The sequence below is a fragment of the Onychomys torridus genome, chromosome 3 (assembly GCF_903995425.1).
Source record: "Onychomys torridus chromosome 3, mOncTor1.1, whole genome shotgun sequence".
Taxonomy (NCBI): Eukaryota; Metazoa; Chordata; class Mammalia; order Rodentia; family Cricetidae; genus Onychomys; species Onychomys torridus.
In genome coordinates, this window is record NC_050445.1 from 46,619,685 (window position 1) to 46,643,978 (window position 24,294).

At 38.5% G+C, this 24,294-nt stretch overlaps 1 protein-coding gene across 13 annotated transcripts in view; it reads left to right on the plus strand.

The window, feature by feature from the left end:
- Positions 1-24,294, plus strand: part of Cadps2 (calcium dependent secretion activator 2) — a 542,247-nt gene that overhangs the window by 411,049 nt on the left and 106,904 nt on the right. For 7 of the 13 annotated variants that reach the window (XM_036180978.1, XM_036180972.1, XM_036180974.1 and 4 more), the window contains exons 14-17: positions 1,061-1,162; positions 7,318-7,381; positions 10,162-10,285; positions 12,149-12,169. In XM_036180978.1, the coding sequence (XP_036036871.1) occupies positions 1,061-1,162; positions 7,318-7,381; positions 10,162-10,285; positions 12,149-12,169 (311 nt within the window). Of the gene's footprint in view, positions 1-1,060; positions 1,163-7,317; positions 7,382-10,161; positions 10,286-12,148; positions 12,170-22,607; positions 22,703-24,294 lie in introns of all 13 variants that reach the window. The other 6 variants (XM_036180981.1, XM_036180975.1, XM_036180977.1 and 3 more) reach the window with 2 other exon arrangements.

The following is a 24,294-nucleotide window of genomic DNA, read 5'->3' on the forward strand; positions in this document are numbered from 1 at the left end:
ATGTGACTAGAAGATCATTATGTCAACAAGGTTAAGGTATAACTTTCAAGTTAATTGCTTTTGTCCTAATTGACTAGTTAACAAGCATGAAATATATATTCATGAGCACACACATACACACATACACAAATTGGAAACATTAAATTAAAACCTTGTTTGTAAAGTAATTCTAACTATTTCTCTTTGCATTTGATAATCATTGTTTCTACTTATTTTATACACAAGCATTAATATTAATACTTTGTAATAATGAGTACACATCTTTGGGAAAATATAATCAGTTAAAAATAAGCTAATGAGAAAAATGCCTGTTGCCCATTACCAAGTGCCAAAGATGTTCTTAAAGTACATAAGGTTTAAAGTAAATATAAGATCAATGTGTTTTCCCTTCTGTATTAATAGGGACAGTTTAACTTTATGTTCTCAAATTTCACATGGCTATTATACAAGCAGAGATTTAAATTGATAAAGAGTTTTTTGAGAATTTCCTAAATATTATTTGTTAAATATGTCTTATCTACTCATTACATGCTCACATATTTATCTAAATGTTCTGTTTCTTAAAAATTTTAAATATTTCTGGCTTCATGTTTTGTTTATTTTTATTTGGAAGAGAAGCAGTTAAGATATTTCCATTTGCATTCAGTCTATTTTTATAGTCATTCCATTCAGGGGATAGTAATTTAATTGGTCAGATGTTTAATTCCACTGGCGAACATTTTCCCTGCCATTTTCAAGGACTAGTTGTTGTTCTCTGTGTGTCTGGAAATGATTCATTGTCATCATTCACCTTGAAGGCTTGAAGGCTGTCTAAAAGAATAAACCCATTCCATTCATTCTAGGTCAAAAATATGAAGCAAATGGTTGCAATACTTCTATTAAATCTCCAGTGTAAACACAGCTAAGGCTAATATGCCTTTCCTTAATTATTTGAATGATTTAGGGATAAATTTATGTGTCTAAAATCTTACAAGGTAAATAATCTGTTAATACAAATTACTGATTCTCATTCTCTCTCTCCCTCTCCCTCTCCCTCTCCCTCTCCCTCTCCCCACCTCAGGCCTGATGGAATTGGAACTGTTTCAATGGAAGAAAAAGAAAGGTTTGAAGAGATAAAAGAAAGACTTTCTTCCCTTTTAGAAAACCAGATAAGCCACTTCAGGTATGTTTTGTATTTGGTCCAAGTATCTGTGTTTTTCCAGTCATGTTCTGTCCTTCATCTCCCAGTACATTTCTTGGTCAATCTTCTAACCACCACTCAAGAGTTACCGGTAGGTTCCCATTGCTCTCCATGTATGGTCCAGTCTTCACTCTGTGGTCTGCTTCCTAGGTGGTCGTTTGTTTTCACTGTTTTTATACCGTAGCCATTCCTGCTATGATATCCATCTGCTCTAACTCATGCTTTTCTTTTGAATTTTTGTCCTTGCATAGTTTTTTTATTTTTTCCATCCCAGCTCTAGTAGTTTTTCTTTCTTTGTTCTATACCACCAGGCAAGGAGATTCCCACCTCCATGATGGAGGCACTCTCAATTTTCCTATCAAAGAATAGTCTCGAGTCTTTCAGCAATTACGTGTGCTTTTCACTTGTCCCTTTATAACATGGTTAATAAATTCATCGCTTAAGCCGTTCGTTATCTCTGTGTTCACGATATAAAAAGCAGCTCCTTGTTCAGGAAGATTAGCCACCAATACTAAGAATCATTTGAGAGTGAAAGATAAACAGCTTAACACTATTCTTGCCCTGGTTTTTATTTAGTTTGAAGGTCACCCTGTGCAACTTAGTGAGACACTGTCTCAAAAATAAAGGGGATGAGCTAGAGAGACGGCTCAGTGGTTAAAAGTGTTTGTTGCTCTTCCAAAGGACTTGGATTCAGTTCCTAGCAACCACATTTGTCATGGCAACTCACTGATAGACCACTTGCTTAGTATAGGCAAGTCCCAGAGTTTAATTCTACTATTTGGGGGGATAAGGAGGAGAGACATTTCATATCATCAGTAATGTAAATAAAAAGTTACTTATGCCCAGTAATACTCTAGATGTAGATTTCAGGAACAGATAGAACAAACTTCTCATGAAAGATGGCAGGTTGAAGCCAGGCGGTGGTGGCATACGCCTTTAATCCCAGCACTCTGGAGGCAGAGCCAGGCAGATCTCTGAGTTCCAGGCCAGCCTGGGCTACCAAGTGAGTTCCAGAAAAGGCGCAAAGCTACACAGAGAAACCCTGTCTGGGGTGGGGGGGGGGGGGGGGGGGGGGGAGAAAGATGACAGGTTGAAAAGAAAAGTGAGATGATACCTTGGATATATGTCTCATTTTCCTGACAGACATGCAACATAATGGCCAGCAGGTATTATTTCTGAAGTCATAACTCCAAAAGGACAAGTGTGAGAACAGAAAATATAACAAAGGAAAAAAAACCTGGAAATTATTGTAGAAGTCAGTCACAGGAACAGTATCTAATATAGACATTCAGGGGAAAAGAATCCTAGGCTGGCATTGTAAAATTAGAAAAGCAACATGTTTGACATATATAACCACCAACATGTGTAGGAATTTGAGCACCCCCAGAAAGTGAGAGTGAAGAATGATTTATAAATCTGCTGAGAAGTACTGAGATCCCCAGCTGTCTTTCTCTACACAGCTCTCCTATACCAGTATCAGTCTACATATCAGTTGCCCAGAGAAAGTGAAGGTAACTGGACAGAGGTGGGTAGGGGGACAGGAAGCATCAGCCATGGTCAGAAGTTACAATAGGAAGATATTATAAGCCTCTATTATAAAATTTTGAGGATTACAGGCCTCTCCAAACTCACGTACTTGACTCCCACACAGCTAACAGGCAGTCAGGCATGCATGTTGTCTTCTCCTGAGAAAAGTTGTCTTCTTTTCAAAACCAAGAGAAAAGAAAACCCACAGCTGTAGATAGTAAAGACTTCCCTAACGTCTCAGCAAGAGGCATCTCCGGCAAAGATTGTCAACCTTAAGAATTGCCTGCATGCACACTCTTCTTTTCACTTTCTAATGGTGTACTTTTGAAAATGGTCATACATATAGGTCATCAGACATTTGAGAAAAAGTGTTTAATATGGAGGAAAGAGCCTAATGCAAGTAAATAACAAAGAGAGGCGGAGATTTGGGAATAGTCAAGATTATATGAGGAAAAGGAAAGTGGAGGAATCTTTTATTGAAGTCTTTAGAGGAGTTTAAAAAGACAGCATCTATCAGTCAAAAATGAGATTGAAGAGTTAAGATAAAACTTCAGAGAACACATAAGAACTCTAGAGATGATATGGAAATGTGACATAGACAATTTATAAACACACCATTGAGATTTAGTTTATGAAAACTTCCAGAAGGTACAACTGTTCTCTTAATAGTTTAAGGACCTCCAATTAGGTAAAACTGATCCTTGTCTTCACCACAGAAAGGAATTTAAAGATGGGCCAGTATAAAGCAGAGTTAGAGTTTATTGAAAATAAAATAAAAAGTCAGTCCCAAGAATGTGAGTGTGGACTTCTCAAAGAAGAGTCTCCTAGAATGTCTTAACTATAGCCATATATATATATATTTCTGTTGGTTCTCCAGTGAGTGACATCTCAAAGATTGGTAAGAAAATTTTTCTCCTTTTTAGTCTCTTTTTTCAATAAAGGAGATTAGAGAGTGGCTGTAAATGTACCATGGTGGGGTTACAATTGATAAATTAAAACCATATCAATAGGATTGTGTAAGAGAATTAAGACATGTCTTTTACTGTAAATGGGCTTTCAGGTAATATTCCTAGTACTATGTAGTTTAGAGCTAGGGAAGGGAAAATAACACATAAAGTCTCAGGTGTGATTTATTACCATTTTAACATTCTTATTTGAAACTATCTCTAAAAAGAAGAATTATTTTCCCTGCAGCAAATGCTAATTGTGTTGGAATTCTTGATTTTTCTCCTGACTTGGCGAGAAACTTCAACCAGATTTTTTTTCTCATGTCCCCATCATTTTTCCTGTTTTTATTCTACCTCAATTAATGTAGTGTGAATACTAAATGATAAACTTCACTAAGTAGAAGGGATAAGAATTATGTATGCTGGAAAAAAGCATTAAAGAAACATCATTATTCAAGAAGGAAGTGCAACTCAAAGCTGCAGTTAGTTCCAGCATGGTGGCCAGAGTCTGAAATTCTAACGCTAGAGAGGTTGAAGCAGGAAAATGACCAGCTAGAAACAAACAACAAAAGCCCTCCAGACCTCTTAGTATATCTTCAATACAGAACAGCAAATATGAACTTTCATAAGCTGTTGGCAAGGCTGGGACAATACAACCCACTTTGGAAACTCATTTGAGGTGCTCTTATAATTGTAAACACCTGTTGCAGATAGGATCCATTTCATTCCTCAGAATTTTCCCAAGTAAAAGTAAAGTCCATGTAGACCAAAGAATGAATGGATGTCCATACCAAAATCATTAACAATCAAATGAACATTAGCCACCTGACCAACCATTAAGGACTAGATAAACAGTGTCTTTACAGCGTTGCATAGCCTGCACCACTGTGAAGGAATGAAGTGCCAAGGGAGCACTCAGACACAGAAAAGTACGAACTGTGTCCTCTTATGAAAGATTCTAGACATGTAATCTCCTTCCAAAGATGGAAAGTTAATCACTGGTTGCCTGGGCTGGGAGGAAGGTCATAAATTTCCTTGCCTATGGTGACAATTAAAAAAAAAAGAAGATATGTCACAACTTAAACAAATTTTAAAAGTGTATAATTTAAATACATGCAACTTAATCTACATCACTCCACTAGATAGCACTGAGGAGGCTGAGGAAAGGTCAACTGGTAGCACTTCTCCATCATGTGCAATGTCCCCGTCTACCAAAATATAAAACCCAGAAGTTCTCTTTCATAGCAGGAAGTTGGTAGCAAAATCAGGAAGTGAAAACACAAGTGCACAGTTTGAGGATACAAAGTCCACATGTCAAAAGAATTGGCTAAAACTTGACCTTTTTATTTTACATTTTCTAAAACACAGAAATTACCTAGGGCAAGGCAGAGCAAACATAAAAGACACAAGGTCCTTATTTCAAAAAGCCTGTTAGAGGAAGTGTGTGCCGTGCACATAGAATTTCAGCTAATATTAATACTGCATTTGAATAAAGAAAGGGGGTGGTGCTTAATCGTAGGGTGGCTCATTTATCTCTGAAACTCATTTTCCAAAGTGGGAATGAGGTTGCCTCCAGTTTACTTGGGTTAGATATTAAATGTGGTTGAATTTTATTCAATAATGGAATGTTTTCCACTTTGCAGGGCTGTCAAGAGAGTCAAAAAACCCAAAATATTTATCCTGAGGGGTGGCAGAGCAAAATAACTCCCACCTTCTAAAACTTGCATTATAGAGATTAATTAAGCTTCTGTGTAGTTATTTTCCGTCCGTTATTGATTCAGGATTACTCTAAATGTGCTGAATTATTTACACATCCTGCACAGCCAATGCTAATTCAGAACATACCCATTGGGACCGCAGAGCCCTGAAATGCTAAGTGTAATCTGAGGATCAGTAACATTCCATTCATAAAATGTCTCACCCACAGGTTAATGGAAATAAACAATAGGAAAGACAATGGGTGGATTATGCAAATACGCTGAAAAAGATTAAGCAGGGGAGGGAGGTACAAGGACCCAAGTGGTGCTTTATTTAAATGTGGATTAAGCTTTAGAGGACACAGAATGATTAAAGCTACTTTGCTAATTTGCTAAAGCATAGAAAGCACCATAGCACAGGAAACTCTATTAAAATAAATTGTCAGGAGGTGGGAGAACAGGACACAGAGAGGCGAAGCTAAGCAAGTACATAATCTAACGCTAAATAAACGATGAATACTCTGAAGAAAATGCTGAGTGGGTTACATCTGAAAAAGGTTCCGTTTGCAGTTATGTACTGGAGAAACTTTTATGAAACTAACAAATAACCTCCCCCCAAACAAATTCAAATTAGTTTCTCTTAAAAGGAGGAAAGAAATATGTCTTTTATTCTTTCCTCTAAAATTTAGTTTTGTAAACAAATGTTTACTTGAAGCTTAAGTGCTTTCTAGGTAAACCCATTCAAATTACAGTGTGGGGGAAAAAAACTTTCATTCTGAGGCCACTAGATAATTGAGTAGGACATGGAGACAAGTAAACTTCTTTCCAACTCATTAATTTGCAGATTTCTAAAGTAAGTGGGGTGGCAGCATAAAGACAGCCAGCTGCCTGCAGTCTGGACCCTGGGGAGGGAGCTACAGCCTCAGAGTGGGAGGGACCTTGGCTGAATCTGTCTTCACAAAGCCAGTGGCTGCAGCAGATTGTACCCACTCGGTTCTCAGTGCTCTTTAAGTGGAGGTTGACACGAAGTAAAAATACACCTGTTAGCATCCTGTGGCCACTAACTTCAAAACGAGTCCATTCTCTCCCTGAACAGGCAGGTTTGGCCATAATTTCAGAATATCCCCATTATCTGCCTCCTTCTGGTGGTTGCTTTGCAGTTCATCAGACAAGAAACATTGGGACACTGGCTCTGCACAGGGTTGACATGTGTACTAGGGAGGTGGAAGAATTTAACACCCATAGCTGTGTAGTGTCCCTAAAAGGGGGCATTGAAACGTTGTTGGTCTTAGAGGTTAGGTATACAGTGGATGTGGATATGTTCTTCTTCCACATATGAGTTCAGGAAGGTGTGAGAAAAACCATTTCTTTTTCTCCTGGAGCTTAAATACCAAGCGTAAAACAAGAAATTCTTAGGTGTTATACAATAATCTTCCCTCTACAATGACTCTGGGGTTTCTTCTTTAATGTCTGTTCTTCTAGTGCATGTGTTGTGAAGACTTGAGAATCCTTTTCATCATAATTGATACCTTGCTAGGTCAAGACCTTGAAATCATAGACAGTAAATTTGTGTGTGTGTGTGTGTGTGTGTGTGTGTGTGTGTGTGTGTGTGTGTTGGTTTTTGGTTTTTGTTTCTATTTGAGACATGGTTTCTCTGTATAACAGCCCTAGCTGTCCTTGAACTAGCTCTGTAGACCGGGCTGGCCTTAAACTCACAGATCTGCCTGCCTCTGTCTCCCAAGTACTGGGATTAAAGGCGTGTACCACCACCACCACCACCACCACCACCACCACCACCAGTTGACTTGATAAAATTTAACAGTTAAAATAACTTCCAAGCTGATTCAATATTTTAACGTCTCTTCAAGGTTCTCCACTAATGCCAAGTCCATCGAAGCTGTAATCATTAAGCTCTTGGGTTAATATTAGATGTTTGATGTTTTTGTTCCTCCTTTTGTTTTTAAAGATACTGTTTTCCTTTTGGACGACCTGAGGGTGCTCTAAAAGCTACACTTTCGTTACTTGAAAGGGTACGTATAAGGGTTTATAGATGCTATTTGTCCGCATGAATGTTGTGCCTTTTCTCACTAATTCCTTATTATCTCCCCGACTCCTTCTTCCTTTGAAGCCTTCCCACCACCCTCCTACCCTGATATTATGCTATCATTTTGATATCTATCTTTCCATCTTTTTCCCCCACTTGCAATCTCAGGAAATGCTTCTTCTTGTTGTTGTTTGCTTGCTTTTAGTTGTTTCTACTTCCCAGGCCATCTCACATTTGCCTTTTATTATCCTCTGGGGGTCACTGGTTTTCCAGAAGTTATAGCCCTCATGCATGTCAGCATTTACTATATAAGATGATAGACATATCATTCCTTTCGGGCTCCACATTTGGTGTGTTATCATCAAAGAATTCACAAATCATAGAAATACATTTCCCCTACAAAAATAAATAGCAACCAAGGTTTTTACATCCATCTTTAAAAATAATTTTTAAGAGATAATGTGTGCTATTTCTGTGGCTGTTGAAAGTGGTAGGTTTTTTTTTTTTTTTTTTTTTTTTTATTAACCTCCAAATGCTGATGAAATGCTACCAGCTAAATAATATGATCTTAACAACTCTTTAATATCAGAATTATAAGCAGTTTTACTTATTTTCTATAGCTTGTGATTTTATTATGCTGGTCCTGATTTATTGACTTCATCTTGTCTATTTTTCTGCTAAACTAACTTTAGAAACAATGCTACCTATAAGCATGTCTATTAGAAAAAGGAATATTGCTCAGAACTTGAGAGATAAACACAAGACTGGGTGATTAAAATGAAATCTTCAGATTATAGGTTGAGTTCATGTTACTCCCTTGTCTTCTATTTTTGTGCTTTGAATGAAGTTATATGAAGATAAGTTTATTGGACTTTTTGTGTTATTAAGAGCTGCATGTAGCCTTGGCTTTTTAAAGTGTTGATTCTGTTCTGTTCTTTAAGGCAATTACAAATAAGTCAGTTCTTAAAGTTGCTTTACTTTTTGTAACTGAACAGCATCTTGGGTACTTCACACAACCTCTCTATGCCCTGGTTTCCATGGCAGAGTCTTCCTTTTCCTCCCAGCAGGGAAGAGGTAGTAATCCAGAGATGCCCTGTGCCTTGCATTGACGGGTGGCAGTGTGACAGGACCCTTTCTAGTTACAGTCACTAATCACATCTCTTACTGAATTCAAAGAGAAATGCTAAGGGCCATTTCTTCCTTTTTTTTTTTTTAATCTCTTTACTAGCAACTTACATAAATAAAATAAAATCTGTAAGTGAATTTTTAACACCTAAGAGCCCCACATGAAGTGTTCAGGCTCCTAGAGAATATGAAATACTATTCAAACCCTAGCCTCACCTCTGGGGCAAACATATACATTCTAATTTCTAGTTATTCTTTCTACTATTGAAGTTTCTCAGCATGGGAACCCTACGTAAAATTCATAAGCTTGTATATAGAACAGCATCATACTGATGGAAAATTTTGGCAAAAATCTCATTAAATATAATAGTTCAAATTTGATGCCTATACATATTTTGCAATGCACAGAAGGTTTATTTTTTTTTTGACTACAAAGATCTACTGTGCGTTTCTGAAGAACCAAATTTATGTCCTAATTGAATTCGATAATAAAAGAAATTTTAAATGATGGAGTTAGCTGTTTTTAAGAAATAAAATCTTGCCTAAATACACTTGAAAATACTGGTAGTGGTTATTGATGCTTGAATGCTAGAATAAATTCAAGAGTGTACAAACATTGGTGCGAGAGAATAAAATAATACAGTTTTTAATGGATGTTTTCGGTCTCCTTTAGTATTTATTTCAATGTAAGTGACTAATAGGATACTTACCACACTTAAAAAGTACTTTATATTGCCATTTTAACATATGTGTCGTCATTTGACTATAAACAAAGCATGACAATTACATTCAGTACATGAAGAAATCGTCTTAACAGTGACTAACAACTTACAAGAAGAGTCGTAATAAAAGGTCTGATTGCCTCATTAGAAAGTATTTAAAATTACCTTTTGAATGTTTTTATATAACTGGTTTACTCCTTGCCAATAATAAAACATGTTAAGGAAAAAGATCCAAGAAAACATTTTTAGAAACCCAGCATAGAATGACCGGTATCTTCTTTTTGTCCCAAACTGAAGAAAGTGTCCCTGTGCCTTAGCATTTGACCTCCCATAGAGCATTCGTTCCACTAAGGCAAAGAAGTTTCTTTTGTCTTTGTATAGTTCACCACATCATGTTCAGCCGATCACGACTATTAAAGTTTAGTTAGTGATTTTTACAGAGCTCCAAAATTATGCCCCTTCATGACGCAATGTCTCTGACGATTTTTCACATATATTCAGAAGAGCTGGGGCTTTTTCCATGAGGACTGTACAAGACAAACTTTGTTTATCACTTGGGCCAAGGACTGTAATCCTGATCTGAAACAGCTGCTGTAATGGTGTCCTGCATCCCTGGAGGAAAAGTGGCAGTCACTGAATCCTGGTTCCTGGCCTGTGGGAGGTTTTGATGTGCACAAATGAGACTTAGGCAGGAGGAACCAATACTGAAGGATTAGGTCCCAGTGGTGAAGTGATGACTCATTACTTCCCACAAGTTACTGAGGACCCCTCCCCCTGCCCAGGAACACTCAAGTCTGCGGCAATTTGTGTTGTTTGTTTTTGGAATTCATTTTATGCCGTGTCTCTCTTCTCCTCCTTCTTCTTCTTCTCCTTCTCCTTATTCTTCTTCGCCCACCCCACTTCTCTCTTCTCTCTGTAGGTCTTAATGAAAGACATTGCCACTCCTATCCCCGCAGAGGAGGTGAAGAAAGTGGTCAGAAAATGTCTGGAGAAAGCTGCCTTGATCAATTACACTAGGCTCACAGAGTATGCCAAAATTGAAGGTCAGTGCCCTGAGCAATTGTCGAAGTGGCTGTGAGAGCCAACAATGCCTATTAACTGAATTTTCTCTGAGAAATCCTTTCCCTCCCTGAACAATCCTGTGCCGTGGCAAAGGGAAATGTCTCATTAAAATCTCAGCTGGCGAACTGGAGCACTTTTTCCTATTCATCGCTTTAATATGCCTCCTGGGACTCGGCTTGAATGAAAGACCCAGGATCCGTGCTTAAGTTGTCCTTTGTTCTTATTTTGAGTTTTCAAGAAACCAAAAGGTGTTTTCGTGGGTTGTATTTTTTGACATTGCTGTAAGTATGTCTAACATTTAAACTATGGGCTGTGGATTCTTTCCTGATTGGTGTCAGTGTAGCCTTATGCGATTTTATTTTCTGATTGCCTGCACTGTCACTCAGGAGAGGAAGAAACTTGTGGATTGTTGTGAGGGCTGACATAAGCCGGTAGAACTTCCTGCCGCTTCTAATTGCTTGCTCTGTATTGCTGCATTTCAAAGACTAGACCTCTTGAGAGGACTGTGCATTTGTCTCTCTTTCTTCAGGTTTTATTCATTAAGGACACTGATATTTTAAATGTTTAGAGATAAATAGATGGGAAGTTGCGGCAGAGTCATGAGATTAGATTTTATTTTCCAGTCTTTTGACAGATGATTTTAAAGTATTGAAGAAGATTTTAAATTATTTGTTCAAATTATCATAAAACTGACTTATGTCATACATGTATCATTACCGGAGAGATAGGAAAAGTTTGTGTCTTGCTAAATGTTTGTATCTTAAAATAAGAACGTAGTCATCCCGTAGATAAAGTTTGGTAACTTTTAATAATTTAAAATTCTGCTTAGTGAATGGTTGATTTATGAACTAATTGGTATAAGAATGACTATCAATTTTCAGTCAATGAGAAAGATAAATGTTGTTCTGTCTTTCCTTTTTTTCTCCAAATCTAGACAAGCTCACTAACAAGCATGTGATAACCAACCTCCTGAGTGATTAACAAAAAAGCCATCTCATCACCATAGCAACCAATATTATATCACAAGAGTAACAACATGAAACCTCCTTAGTTACCAGCTTAACATCATTAATTATGATATCATGTTGTGTTAAAGCAAATGCAGTGAACACTCGGTCATTTGAAGGAAGTGGAAGTTGAATACTTTGGTTTTCACTTTTGAATACTGGTTCATGTAGTTTTCATGTTTGGGACTTTGGGTGTTCTGAACATGATTGAAAGAACTGATACACAAACTGACATTAAAATCTTTAAACTAAGGTGTGTGGGAACCTTTAACCATTGTGGTATCATTTTTGTACAAATCTGTTTCCGACTTAAAAATGGCTGGGGAGCTTTTCTTCCTGAGCTCTTCTGGAAGTAGTCTTACTGCTATGCAAGAATGCTGAGAGGCCCATAGACGGCATTTCTCTGACTTGCTCAGTAGTTTATAGTTTTAGGATCCATTGTAAAGGAAACAGAAGGTTTTTTGTTTGTGCATAGAGAAGTCTGTCCTAAGACCAAATGGAGAGGAAGCAGGAACCTTCCCACTGCCTCCTTTCCTGGAGTCATCTTGAGTTTAATGCGACAATATTCTAGAAAATGGATCCCAGCGATCCACTCAAGGACTGCCAAGCTGTCTTACTTCAAACATATAAAATGTTTGCTCATTCACTGCGGAAAACTTGTATGCTCTTTCAATTTCTACTTCTACTTTTCCTATTTTTATTTTCATTTTTTAAAAGTTTTTTTTTCTTTTTTTATGTTCAGGCCAGACCGAGAACATTTAAAATTATTTGGAAGTAGGAAGACAGGCTAGTTTTCTTTGCTTGCTTAGCCTTAAATTCTCTTTTCTTATGTTTTAGGGCCTGCAGAAAAGGAAACAGGTAATGTTTCTGCATGCACATGCTAGTATTTCTGATGCCACCACATATGTATTCATTGTTACTATAACCAGGGTGGGGAGAAAAGAGGGGAGGCTATGTCCTCATAGCACTTGCTAAATGTGCAAAACAGCCTTGCTGACCAGAGGTCACTTTCATACATGGTATGTCTGCATGGTATGTCTGCATGAAACTGATCTTAGGATATGAAACTTTACACAGGTGATGCTTTCCTGCTTCACCTACCTTGAGACCATTCTTCTAGTCTCTGTCTTTCCCAGAATTACAGATCACTCAGTGGTGTCATGTAATATTTGTCTTACTGTACCTGATTTGTTTTGTTAACACAATGCCCTTCTTGTACATGTAGATCACAAAGAGTAAGGGTGAGACATCCTTTGGTCTGCATACACTGAATTTGCTGAAAGCCTTTGTCAGTAGACACTGTTTTCATGACTTGGTTATTGTACATAATGTTGCAGTGAGATGGAAGTACAGATATCTGAAGATTTTTATTTCTGTTCTTTTGGATGAATAACAGACCCTATGATAGCTCTATTTTTTTTTCATGCTCCTCCATATTGCTTTCCATGGTGTGTGTACCAATTTCTATTGGGATCCATAGTATTTAAGCTCTTCCCTTCATGTTCTTGCCCACCATTGGTCATATTAGGCAGTGGCCTTTTTGTGATCATGGTTGTTCAAGAGTAGGTCATATTTCTTTATGATTTTACTTGCATTCCCATGAAGATTAGTGACACTGAACATTTTTCATATAAGAAAGAGACCCATTGGCCATTTGTAGGCCTTATTTGATAAATGTCTAATTCTGTTCTTTTGCCCATTTGATTGGGCTATTTGGGGTTTCTGCTGTTGATTAGTTTGGGTGTGTTATGTATTTCAAATGTTAGCCTTCTCTTAGATGTATTTTCTCTCATCTACAGGCTGCCTTTTCATTGTGTTGTCCTTTTTCCTGCTGGCTGTATGTGCTGTCTTCCTGCTGGCTGTATGTGTTGTCTCCTTCCTGCTGGCTGTATGTGTTGTCTTCCTGCTGGCTGTATGTGTTGTCTCCTTCCTGCTGGCTGTATGTGTTGTCTCCTTCCTGCTGGCTGTATGTGTTGTCTCCTTCCTGCTGGCTGTATGTGTTGTCTCCTTCCTGCTGGCTGTATGTGTTGTCTCCTTCCTGCTGGCTGTATGTGTTGTCTCCTTCCTGCTGGCTGTATGTGTTGTCTCCTTCCTGCTGGCTGTATGTGTTGTCTCCTTCCTGCTGGCTGTATGTGTTGTCTCCTTTCTGCTGGCTGTATGTGTTGTCTCCTTTCTGCTGGCTGTATGTGTTGTCTCCTTCCTGCTGGCTGTATGTGTTGTCTCCTTCCTGCTGGCTGTATGTGTTGTCTCCTTTCCGCTGGCTGTATGTGTTGTGTCTCCTTTCTGCTGGCTGTATGTGTTGTCTCCTTCCTGCTGGCTGTATGTGTTGTCTTCCTTCCTGTTGGCTTTGACATTTATAAGTAACTCCTCTGTCAGAGTACTTGTTTGATCACTTTCACTAGGATACTGAAAATACTTGGATTTTTTTTTTTACAACTATTGCTAGGGGAAATATATGCCATTTTCTCTGAAAGATCAGCAGTAGTTTTATATGAATTCAAGGCAAGAAACCTGAGGCCATATTAATGTTATACATTATGTCTTAAGCATGGACACTCATCTTATTTGGAAGTAGTTACCAATCCTTGAAGGGTTCTCACAAACAGAAGTGAGACCCATCTTCCTTCATCACACAGAAAGCTGGCATGAGAGTAAAAAGCAAAACTGCTACTAAATAAAAGGAAGATATTCTTAACTCTGAACAAATGAGCAGAGGCTGTGAGATCTCTGTCTTAGAAAATTATGTGTATGTGTGTGTCTGTGTGTGTGTCTGTCTGTCTGTAGGTGGGTATATTATGGGCGTAGATGTTCTGAGTGTCTGAAATGTTAAAAGTCTTGTTCCTTATTTTTTTGTACTCCTTCCTACAACTGTAATTAACTTAACTGTGTGTACCATTTCTATATACTCTCCCTGTTCTCTCCAAACTCTCGCAAGCAGATTGCTTATTGCCTTCTTCCTCTTGTGTCTGGGCACCTAAGTGGGTGACAGAGTCAGTGTTTGGAACTTCTGTTAATTAGTTTCCATCTAGAAGCAGTGGCCCATGAGACAAGTGGTACACCATACTCCCAGCCGCTTGCAGCGGCACAGACAAGTTCTCCTTCCATTTTAAAGCTCGCCTTTCTACTAAGGGCTCTATCTATTTCCTGGTGAGGAGCAAGAAGCTTTATTATTATTATTATTATTTTTCATATCTGAGTCCTGAAAGGTGACAGGTACAAAACATTGGGACACAAAAGGGGGAGAAAGACACCCTGCAGTGGTCACTGACTGCACTTGAAAAAAAGTAAATAATTAGACTACAATGAGATTCTATCATCTTCACTCATAACAGCCCATGTTCTTTAACAAACGCTTTCAAGATACTTTGTGAGGCCATCAAGATGGCTCAGCAGATAAAGACACTTTTCTTTGGGCCTGACAACTTGAGTTCAATCCCCAGAACCCGTATGGTTAAAGGAGAGAGCAGACTCCCTCGGGTTGTCCAGAGGCTTCCTCACATGTATCATGTGCACACTCCAAAAATAAGTAAATGGATAATAAATAAATAAATGGATGAATAAATAAGTAAACAAATGTTTAAAAAGAACATATTTAAAATATGCCATCTAAACCCCTACAATATATAACATGGTTATTTTGAAAACTGTTTTGTTTTTTGTTTGTTTGTTTGTTTGTTTTTGCGGGGTAGAGGGCATCAGTCTTCTTGGCCACTGCCTTCCTCATGGCCGCCAGCACGTTGCTCAGCTCCTCCACTTCCTCTTGGCATGGATGTGCGAGCCAACCCTCTCCTTGATGAACTTGAGTGTGCGCTTGCCCTTGGGCACTTAGAGCAGCTCCATGGCTTGCCACTTGTGGGACATGAAGCCACACACCTTCCAGATCATGTCCTGCTTGGTGAGGCGCCCATGGCGCCCACTGTGTCTCGGCTTGCTGACATTCTTCATCACCTTTTGGCCCTTGTTGAGGCCCATGGCCATGGGGTAGCATAGGGCCATGGCTGCTGCTCACTGAAAATTGTTTTTATCCTAACCTACTAACAAGAAGTCCAGGAGTATCCATGCCTTTCCCGCTTCTGTAGAGTAAGTCATCCGTCTAAGACTAGACCCACTCCTTTGGGGCTTGGTCTCTTCTGTGAAATAAGGAGAGATCTCAGTGCACCCTCAGGACGCATGAGCAGAGGCACTTGTACCAATGCCCAATGTGGCTGAAGAGAGGAGGAAGAAGAAAAGATCCTTGCCATACACCTCACTGCCCCTGACAGGACACTTTCCCTTTACTGCTATGTACTACTCTCCATTCCACCATGGTCAACTCAGCAGCTTTAAGAAAAATAATTCTGTTAAAATTAAATACTTATATATAAAAAATAAAAATAAATATATTATTTGATGTAAGTGGATTGACAGAAAGCTGAGGAATGTTCTAAATCAATGAAAGTTTTTTTTGGTTTTTGTTTTTTAAATGTATATTCCTTTAGTTGCATTTAGTAGTAGGCCAGGCCAAAAAGATTTCCTGGAAAATGACCAGGGTGATTTTAAAAGTGAATAAAAATAAAAATAGTAATTGTCTTTCTGTTGATGAATCCTTCAGACAAAAAATAAATCTCTTAAACTACCTAGGAAAGAAGAAAATTCTGCCCAAAATTTCTTATGATTTTGTGATCTATCAATCTGCATGTCCTAGAACTTTACAAAAATTGAGTATTTTATGGAAGTCACTGAGACTTCAGAAACAAAGTCATACCATTATCAAAATTCTGCATATGTGGAAAACTGCCTGGTCTCTGAGACCAAGAAACATGTCCTGTTCTTTCTCTGCTGGCCTCCAAGACAGTCAGACTCAAAATGATAACATTTTTATGATAACCCCTAGCCATGGTACAAAAGCTAATGGTTAGTATTGTTTTGTCACTACTTTTTCCCCAAAATAAAAGGTACTTACTAACATGAGAAAAAAATTTCTGTGATAGACCTTTCTAAGCAGTTTATATAGTCATCTCATTTACCCCTTTACAGTGAAACTTTGTGATGTATATTATTATTGTTATTATTTCAGAAAAATCAAAATAGTGGCTGAACAAGTTATAGAGTCACACTTCTTGTAAGTGGGCCAGTAAAGCTCATTATCTGTGAGCTTCGGTCATGTGCTTTCCTCCCTCGCTGTCTCCTTTGTGAAAAGTTTGTATCGTTACATTTTCATTTAGTTAAGTTTTTCCACATATATCTCAGTTGTCATGCTCAAAATGCTTACTATTTGTAAGCCTCTTCCAAAACCAGAGGGCGCGATATACTTCCTTTCTCACACTTACTATCCTGTCATATTAGTGCCATGAGAAGAGGGGTTTGCATTTCAATAACCAATTCATCCCCAGTTTAGAGGGAAGTACCTGGCATGGCACCTGCATGGTACCCAGTAAATATTTATTGAATGGACAAATGAGCTTATGACACAGACAGTTATCTAGATACTTACAGCAGAAAGAACATCTGTAAGCTGGCAAGCTGCCTTGTAAAAGTCATTCAAACCAATCCCTGGATAATTAAAATATAGGTCCAAAACTAGCTGCTTAAAAGTAACAGGATTGAAAAATAAACCAGAGTCACCAGCTCTTATTACAGGAGAGAGAGGGAGCATGGCACCAGTATGAGATGGGAGAAGGCAGAGGTTACAGCTGCATGTTCAGTACTGAGCAATCTGCCGTTCCCACTGCTTTATGATCCACCATGCTGCTCAGTCATGGCTCGGGCTCTTCTATTATTGGGTATGTTTCTGTTGTCCATTGGTAGCACAAGTGTGTAAGATGGAGGGATTTTAGAATCTGGCAATAAATGGATGAAAACAGAGGACCTCATTGGATGTCTCTCCTTCTTGGGCACTGCATGTTTCATGTAAACTGGTAGTTCACTTTGAGCATTCACCATTTTGGAAAAGCAATTCTTATTTAACTTGGGGGCTATAAAATACTATAAAATACTGTTTAGGTTCATGTTTTTTAGCACTTCATGAGTAACCTGTGATTTACATTGTATCAAAACCAAATCTTTTAAAAATCTGTTTATAGCTGGGAGGTGGTGGCACACGCCTTTAATCCCAGCACTCTGGAGACAGAGCTAGGCGGATCTCTGTGAGTTCAAGGCCAGTCTGGGCTACAGAGTGAGTTCCAGGAAAAGCGCAGAGCTACACAGAGAACCCCTGTCTCAAAAAAAACAAAAAAACAAAACAAAACAAAAATTTCTTGCTAGTTTTGTGATAGTGAGATTCATTTACTATAACTGAGAATTCATCATGACACTTAAACTTTATCTTTCTAATTGTTTATCCTTTTTAAATTGAATGGCTTGATAATATAAACTAGGTGTGTGAACTCCAATGAAAGATTTCTTTGTTTTTTTTTAGTTCAGGGTGCTTCTTACAGACAAGAACATCAGTAATATGTATGCCATCGATCCCTGTGGTGCTCTAGAAACTGTGCTTCACAGTGTGACTTGCAATATAAGCATGCTTCTTAGAGCTGGCCTTGACATGGTTCTTTTGCACAGATTGGTAATCATGCTGCTTTTGAATCTAGAAATTTGGAGGGGCCTGTCACAGATGGACAGGAGAGGACTTTGTATTGTAAAGACCCATTTCAGCCCTCACGTTGCTAGGTTCCCAGGTCTAAGCCCCAATGTGTTCGTTTCCAGAGTACCAGTTGAATGGCACAGAACTGCTTCCCCAGGAGATGCTGTGCTTACTCTCTTTGAGAGAAGTCACACTGGGCACTCCTTACGTCATGAGGATGTGTGTGCCATCTGGGTGGCATTTTAATTTAGCACTACATTGTCAAGCGCTAGTGATAAATAATAAATAAGTAGAGTCTGTTTTGCTTAAGCTCTGTGTATATTCAAAATAACACCATTGTTGGAAGTGTCTCGTTAGCACTGAATAGCTTCTTACCAATATTTCTAAGATAATGATAATTATCTTAAAACTCTCATAAAACTTCGATATTCTGTCTTAAAAACAAGTTTTTTTAGTGTTAGATGTTGCTACACAAACATACAAACACATATACATGCATATACACAAGATTTAAAAAAAATTTAAACTTAAAAAGAGATGTCACCATGAACTGATGTTTTTTACGACCTAAATGATACACACAAAATATGTTTTCCAAAGCATGACAACACTTTGCAGAAAATAAACTATAAACTGAAGACTACTGAGTCTTTACTCAGTAGAAACCAACAGATAATTGAAGACTTCCCATCTGACTTTTTGAACTGTGTGAGAGAAACAATGGGCTCTTTCACACAGTAAAATCTCTGTTTCTAAGTTACCTGCTAATTAGGGTATACCAATAGATAACAAAAGGAATAAATAATAATTTCTCTGGCGTATTTAAGAAAACCATTCAAGTCTGAATTCTTACTTCCCCAAAGCTTTTAGTAAAGAAAATTCATGTATACACTATAGAGGTTTAGTGGATACACTGGTCTACTTGAAATGACCACTGGCTAAAGGATCACATCAAGCTTTATTTTTGTACTACATTTTAAAAGATTTGGACATTTTTCACATGGTAATTACATGTTTAAATTACCTAAGATAATTTTTCCTAATAGTCATATATTGCTTTGATTCCATCAGGTAATATAGTCCATTAAATTATATAATTATTACTAAGCTTTTATCCTTATACTGAATTGAATATCATTAATCCTGCCAGATTGATTGTTTTCTTTTAAGCTTACATTTAAGCATAATACTAATTCACTTTGGCTTTTTCCTTCTCTCATTTGGAGTAAACAAGGATTCTGCCTGTTTGTTTACTTCAACTTTTCTCCACCTACTCAGTAACTACAGAGGAAAACACCCCCCCCCATGCTGCATAATTTGTATCCCCACTAATTAGCCTATTACAATGTAGGAAGATTAATTCCTATGGATCAAAAGATGTTTAGAGGCATTATAAGCAGGGGCTGCAAGGATTACTAACCAGAAATGGCAAATGAAGGTATTACTTGCCCACTCCTAACAAGGTTTTGGTGTTCTCTGTGTAGCTTCAGTTTTGTAACACAAAGGAAAGTCTGGGTCGTGCAGTGGACCACTCAGATAACGATGTGAGAAGTCAAATGAGGACATGGGATGTGCACTTGTCCCCTGCAGAAACATGAGATAAGACTTGCAACACTCTTAGCACCTCTGCGGTACGAATCCGCAGTTTCAGTGATGGGAGAAAAAGAAGGATTCTGCACTCTTCAGTTGATTCCATTGTTCCCAAGTCTGCATCCCTTCAGCATCCTTCCTGCTTTCTCTGAGTGCAGGTTCAGAACAGTGGTGGCATGTATTTCTCTACTTAGAGCTAATGGAAACACTTCATGTTTTCCCTTTGGTTTTGGTGTTCCACTCAAGTTGGACTGAATCTCACCAGCACTTAGCCTCTGGTGCTAAAGAAATGAAGATGCAGAGTGGCAAGGGTGTGGATGTTTGGAAACATTGTTCATGATTTAAAAAAAAAAAAAAAAACAAGTAATCATCCATTTCAAAGCCAGGTCAATGTCTTTGTAACTGATCCCGATTCTACCCATAGCTTTTTGGATAATTGTTGCTTGATTGCGTGCCTTTTCCTCCTGTGAATGGTCCCTCTATCTTCTTTCTAGATCTTTCCCTTGTATTTATAAACATGGTATCACCATTCAAAATGTGTATCCTGAGCTCTACACCTCTTCATCTGCTGTCCAAGAATAGTCTTATCCCGATCTCCCTTTTCTTTACTTCTTACCTCCCAGAAGTGTGGCTTTCAAGCATGCATTGTGCCTGGTAGTAAGATATTTCTACTTCTGCTGAAGTGGCAAGTTAATAAAAAACAAGAATGCACTGGATTAGCCACCCCGGCACTCCTCTAGTTTCTGAATTCCCAAGTTTAGATGGTTACAAGCCAAGGAGATTATTATTCAAGTGCTACTATTTTAACATAACAGGTTAAAGGTGATTCCTGCACCACAGGGATTGTAGTAGATTAGTAATAATGGAAATGATCATCTGGTAATGTATTGCCTGGTAAAGTCTGTCAGAAAAGTTCAAGTTCCTCCTTCCTCAAGCTCCCTAAAAGAGATTTCACCACAGGCTGTCCCATAATCCCATTCTCGATGCCTTCCAAAGAGCTGAGCTCTTATGCCAGTAAATAAGTTTACTCCTGAGGAATACATAAAAGATAACAAATGAAATAGTATGTCCCATTAGAACTGGTCACATAAGTATTCACTTGACATAATGATTACAGGGAATAACATATTCAGTGAATTATCTTTCTAATATTGGCAAATACTGTGTAATACTTTATGACTAGTTCCTCGAGAGTATCGTTCAAGATGTTTTGACCATATTCACCCCTCCCCCAACTCCTCCCAGACACCCCCTCTTTTCTACCTGTGCCCCCTTTTTTTCTTACACCTGTCAATTGCAATTTTTGCTCCCCATATGTTCTCAGATGAGTGGCTCTTGGGCACTGACAACTTCCTGGGGGCTGTGATCTTAATGAAAACTGGCACTCCCTCTCCTACTGGCTCTCAGTTGCCAATAGCTCCTTGACTCAGAGTAGGACCTCATGCCCACCTCGAGGGGCTCCCCACACCCCGTTGGGATTTGCTTGGGCTTGAATTTGCACAGGTCTTATAGAGGCTGCCACAAACACCGTGGGTTCATGCATGCAGCTGCCCTGTGGTGTCTCGATGACACTGTTCCCTTTTCCTTAAGTGTCTGGTGGTGAAGAGTTAAACTTAGCAGCATGGACATGAGTCACACTCAAGTGACAGCAGGTTTCTCTCCTGTTCCTTCCGCACAGTTAGTATAAATGTCACCAGAGTGTCAAAGGCAAAATCAAAATTTAGATTGTGGAAGTACTTCTGATATATAGGCTCTGACAGGTCCTATGCACCCCCACTGGTCAATGAAATGCACTCCAAGAGCCTCTGCTCTTTACCAACAATCAACTAACAATAAAATATAAATAAAAATAACTTTCTAAGTAACAACCAGGGAAGGGTGTCTAGGAATTAACTTTACCAAGCATGAGATGTAGACTTTGATAGACCGATGTAAAGAATTTGAAACTCAAAGGATTGGATTTAGATTAGGGAATGTCCTAGGTAGATACATACAGACAATCCATGACCTAGGAAGATAACTTTTAAAGGTAAAAATCTAAATCAGCTTCATAATTCAATTTTTTGTTCATCAAACTTAGATTATTTTTATGAACTCTGAATCTACCTTAAAATCTAAATTTAGACAGAAGGATGCTGATTAACTAATTGAACCTTTTTAAAAAGTGCTTTTAGCCGGGCAGTGGTGGTGCACACCTTTAATCCCAGCACTCGGGAGGCAGAGCCAGTTGAATCTCTGTGAGTTCGAGACTAGCCTGGTCTACAGAGTGAGTTCCAGGAAAGGCACAAAGTTATACAGAGAAACCCTGTCTCGGGAGTTAAAAAAAAAAGAGAGAGCCCACAATCAGATGAAGAGAAATGTCAGTCTGTATGGGAGCCTGGGATACCCCAGCTGAAAGAAATGTTAATGCATATCCCTAGGGAAAGCTCGGATGCTCACAACATGATAACTGAAAAGTGGGTTTCCTGAATGGAATCTTAGTCTCCAGAGAGATTAGGATGCCTATGTAATAAAAGAAATACTCACCCTACCTCATAAGTATAGCTTCTTCCTTTTAAGTGTCCCAGGTTATGATTTTTACCCTTTTATTCAATCTTCTCCCTTTACTTTATACCTAAGCTTGAAACAGTGTTAACTTTCTTTAAAAAGTATGGCATATTCCATTTTAGTTCTTTCGTTTTTTTTGGTTTTTTTTTTTTTTATAACATAGAAATGGATGAAGCTGCTAGATAATAAATCAGGAGACTGAGAATTTACAGAGTTCCTTATAACTGGAAAATTATACTCTTCTAAAAATTAACCTCTGGCAAAGAGGTTCCTTCTGAAAAAGTTCTGACTGAGAACATGAGCGCCACCTGAGACAAGGAACATTCCTGTAGGTTGTACTCCCCAGCAGGAGCTATCCCTCGGCTGGGATGCATGACATTCTGAAAGCTCTTGCTTGAATTTTTCCTCATTCCTCTGAAGATGCATGAAAATCTCATTACAAACATTCAACACCTGCTTCCTAAGAGGTCTCAGAAAATAAGTCAGTTTGCTCAGCTCACTTGACAGTATGTCACGGATTTGTTGTTGGTTCTTTCTGGTTGTTGGTTTTTTTTTTTTTTTTTTTTTTTTAACTTCCATATGGAATGTGATTCACAGATAAACGCTGTCTTGAAATAACAAGCTTCGCCACTTTCACAAGCAGTTCTGCAGCCTGTCATTCTCCAAGGTCACGACTTGAAAGCACCGGAGTGGTAACCCTTTGTTTATTTACTAGCGTGTGTCAACAGGTAAACCAGTGACATGTAGCAAGGTGGCTCCTGCAGCACCTTGTTAATATGAGCAGCTGAGATGTATTAGGAAGTCTTTCTCCAAACCAGAGTAATGCAAACTGACAGGTTTCTACTTTTCTCTCTGCAGAGTTTGTATGTGCTCAAAACTGGTACAAATAATGTCGTATGGGAACTTAGGAAATAGTCCTTACTTACAGAGCATGGCTGAGTAGCCAGAAAGCCAACACTAAACAAAATGGACTAATTGGTGATGTGGTATAACATACTTTATATAAAAGAGGAAACCTCTGGATTATAGGAAACTTTCACAGCCAGAAGCATTGCTGGAGATGTGTGCTTCTTATGAAACCTTAGACAAATTCACTCTGGAAACTTAGAGACACACATGGTCTCAATAAACACAGCTTTAGTAAATGTTCTGATAAGTCATATACTATAACATCTTATAGCAAATGGTAAAACATTAGTTTCTGTTTGGGGGTGCTAGTAATCTTTTTTGTCATATTCTTTCCTCATCACCCCTCACTTTAGGATTTATTTTGCTTTATATATATGCATGCATTACCCGAGTGCATGCCTCGTTGGATGCCCTAGAACTGGGGTGGCAGATGATTGTGAGCCATCATGTGAGTGCTGGGAATTGAACCCAGGTCCTCTGCAAGAGCTCTTAGCCACCAAGCCATCTCTTTGGTTCTATTTTAAGGGTTTTAAGCAAAGGAGAGGGTGTAGATATGCCTCAAGATTCCTCCTAAAGGAAGTCTCATATAGAATCAATGACTTTTCCTCATTTAAAGACTTCATATGTTGTGACTAGTCATGCACAGACCACCACATACTGGCTTATGGCAACCACTGTCTGCAGCTGCCTTCTTTATCACGATCTGCTGTTGACCTAAAAATGAATTTATTCATGATAAAGCTAATCCAGATAAAGTATTTAATGTGACAGTAATCATGGACAAATTAGTTCAAAGCACTGTATTATTAGCATAACTAATTTTAAAGCAATATTCACTGTAACCATGCTTTAATGACAAGGTCATTAAATGAGTTGGTCCCAAAGGGAGTCATGAAAGTAGGAGGCCCACAGGCTCACTGTTTTCAAACAATTAAGGCATCAGTATGCTTACAGATTCTAAGCAACTGAAGGGAAGTCATACCACTGTAGGTTATATACACAGGATTGCCCAGATATGAATGGCATTTTATGATAGCCATGCAAAAATGCAATCTATTCAGACTGAAAAAAAAAAAAGTTATCTTTGACCTATATGATGTCTCTATAAAGATGTAGCCTGAGGTCTGGGAAGGTGGCTCAGTGGGATAAATCACTTTCTATACAAGTGTAAATGATTGAGTTCCGGTCCCCAGAACCCATAGAATGCTGATGGTAGTGTGTACCTGTAGTCCCAGTGTTCCTATAGTGAGATGGGAAGTAGAAACTAGAGAATCCCCAGGCATTTGCAGGCTAGTTCGCCTGGTATATGTAGCAGTGAACAGAGACCCACCACAAACAAGTTAAGAGGCAAGGTTTTCCTCTGACTTTTGCTCAC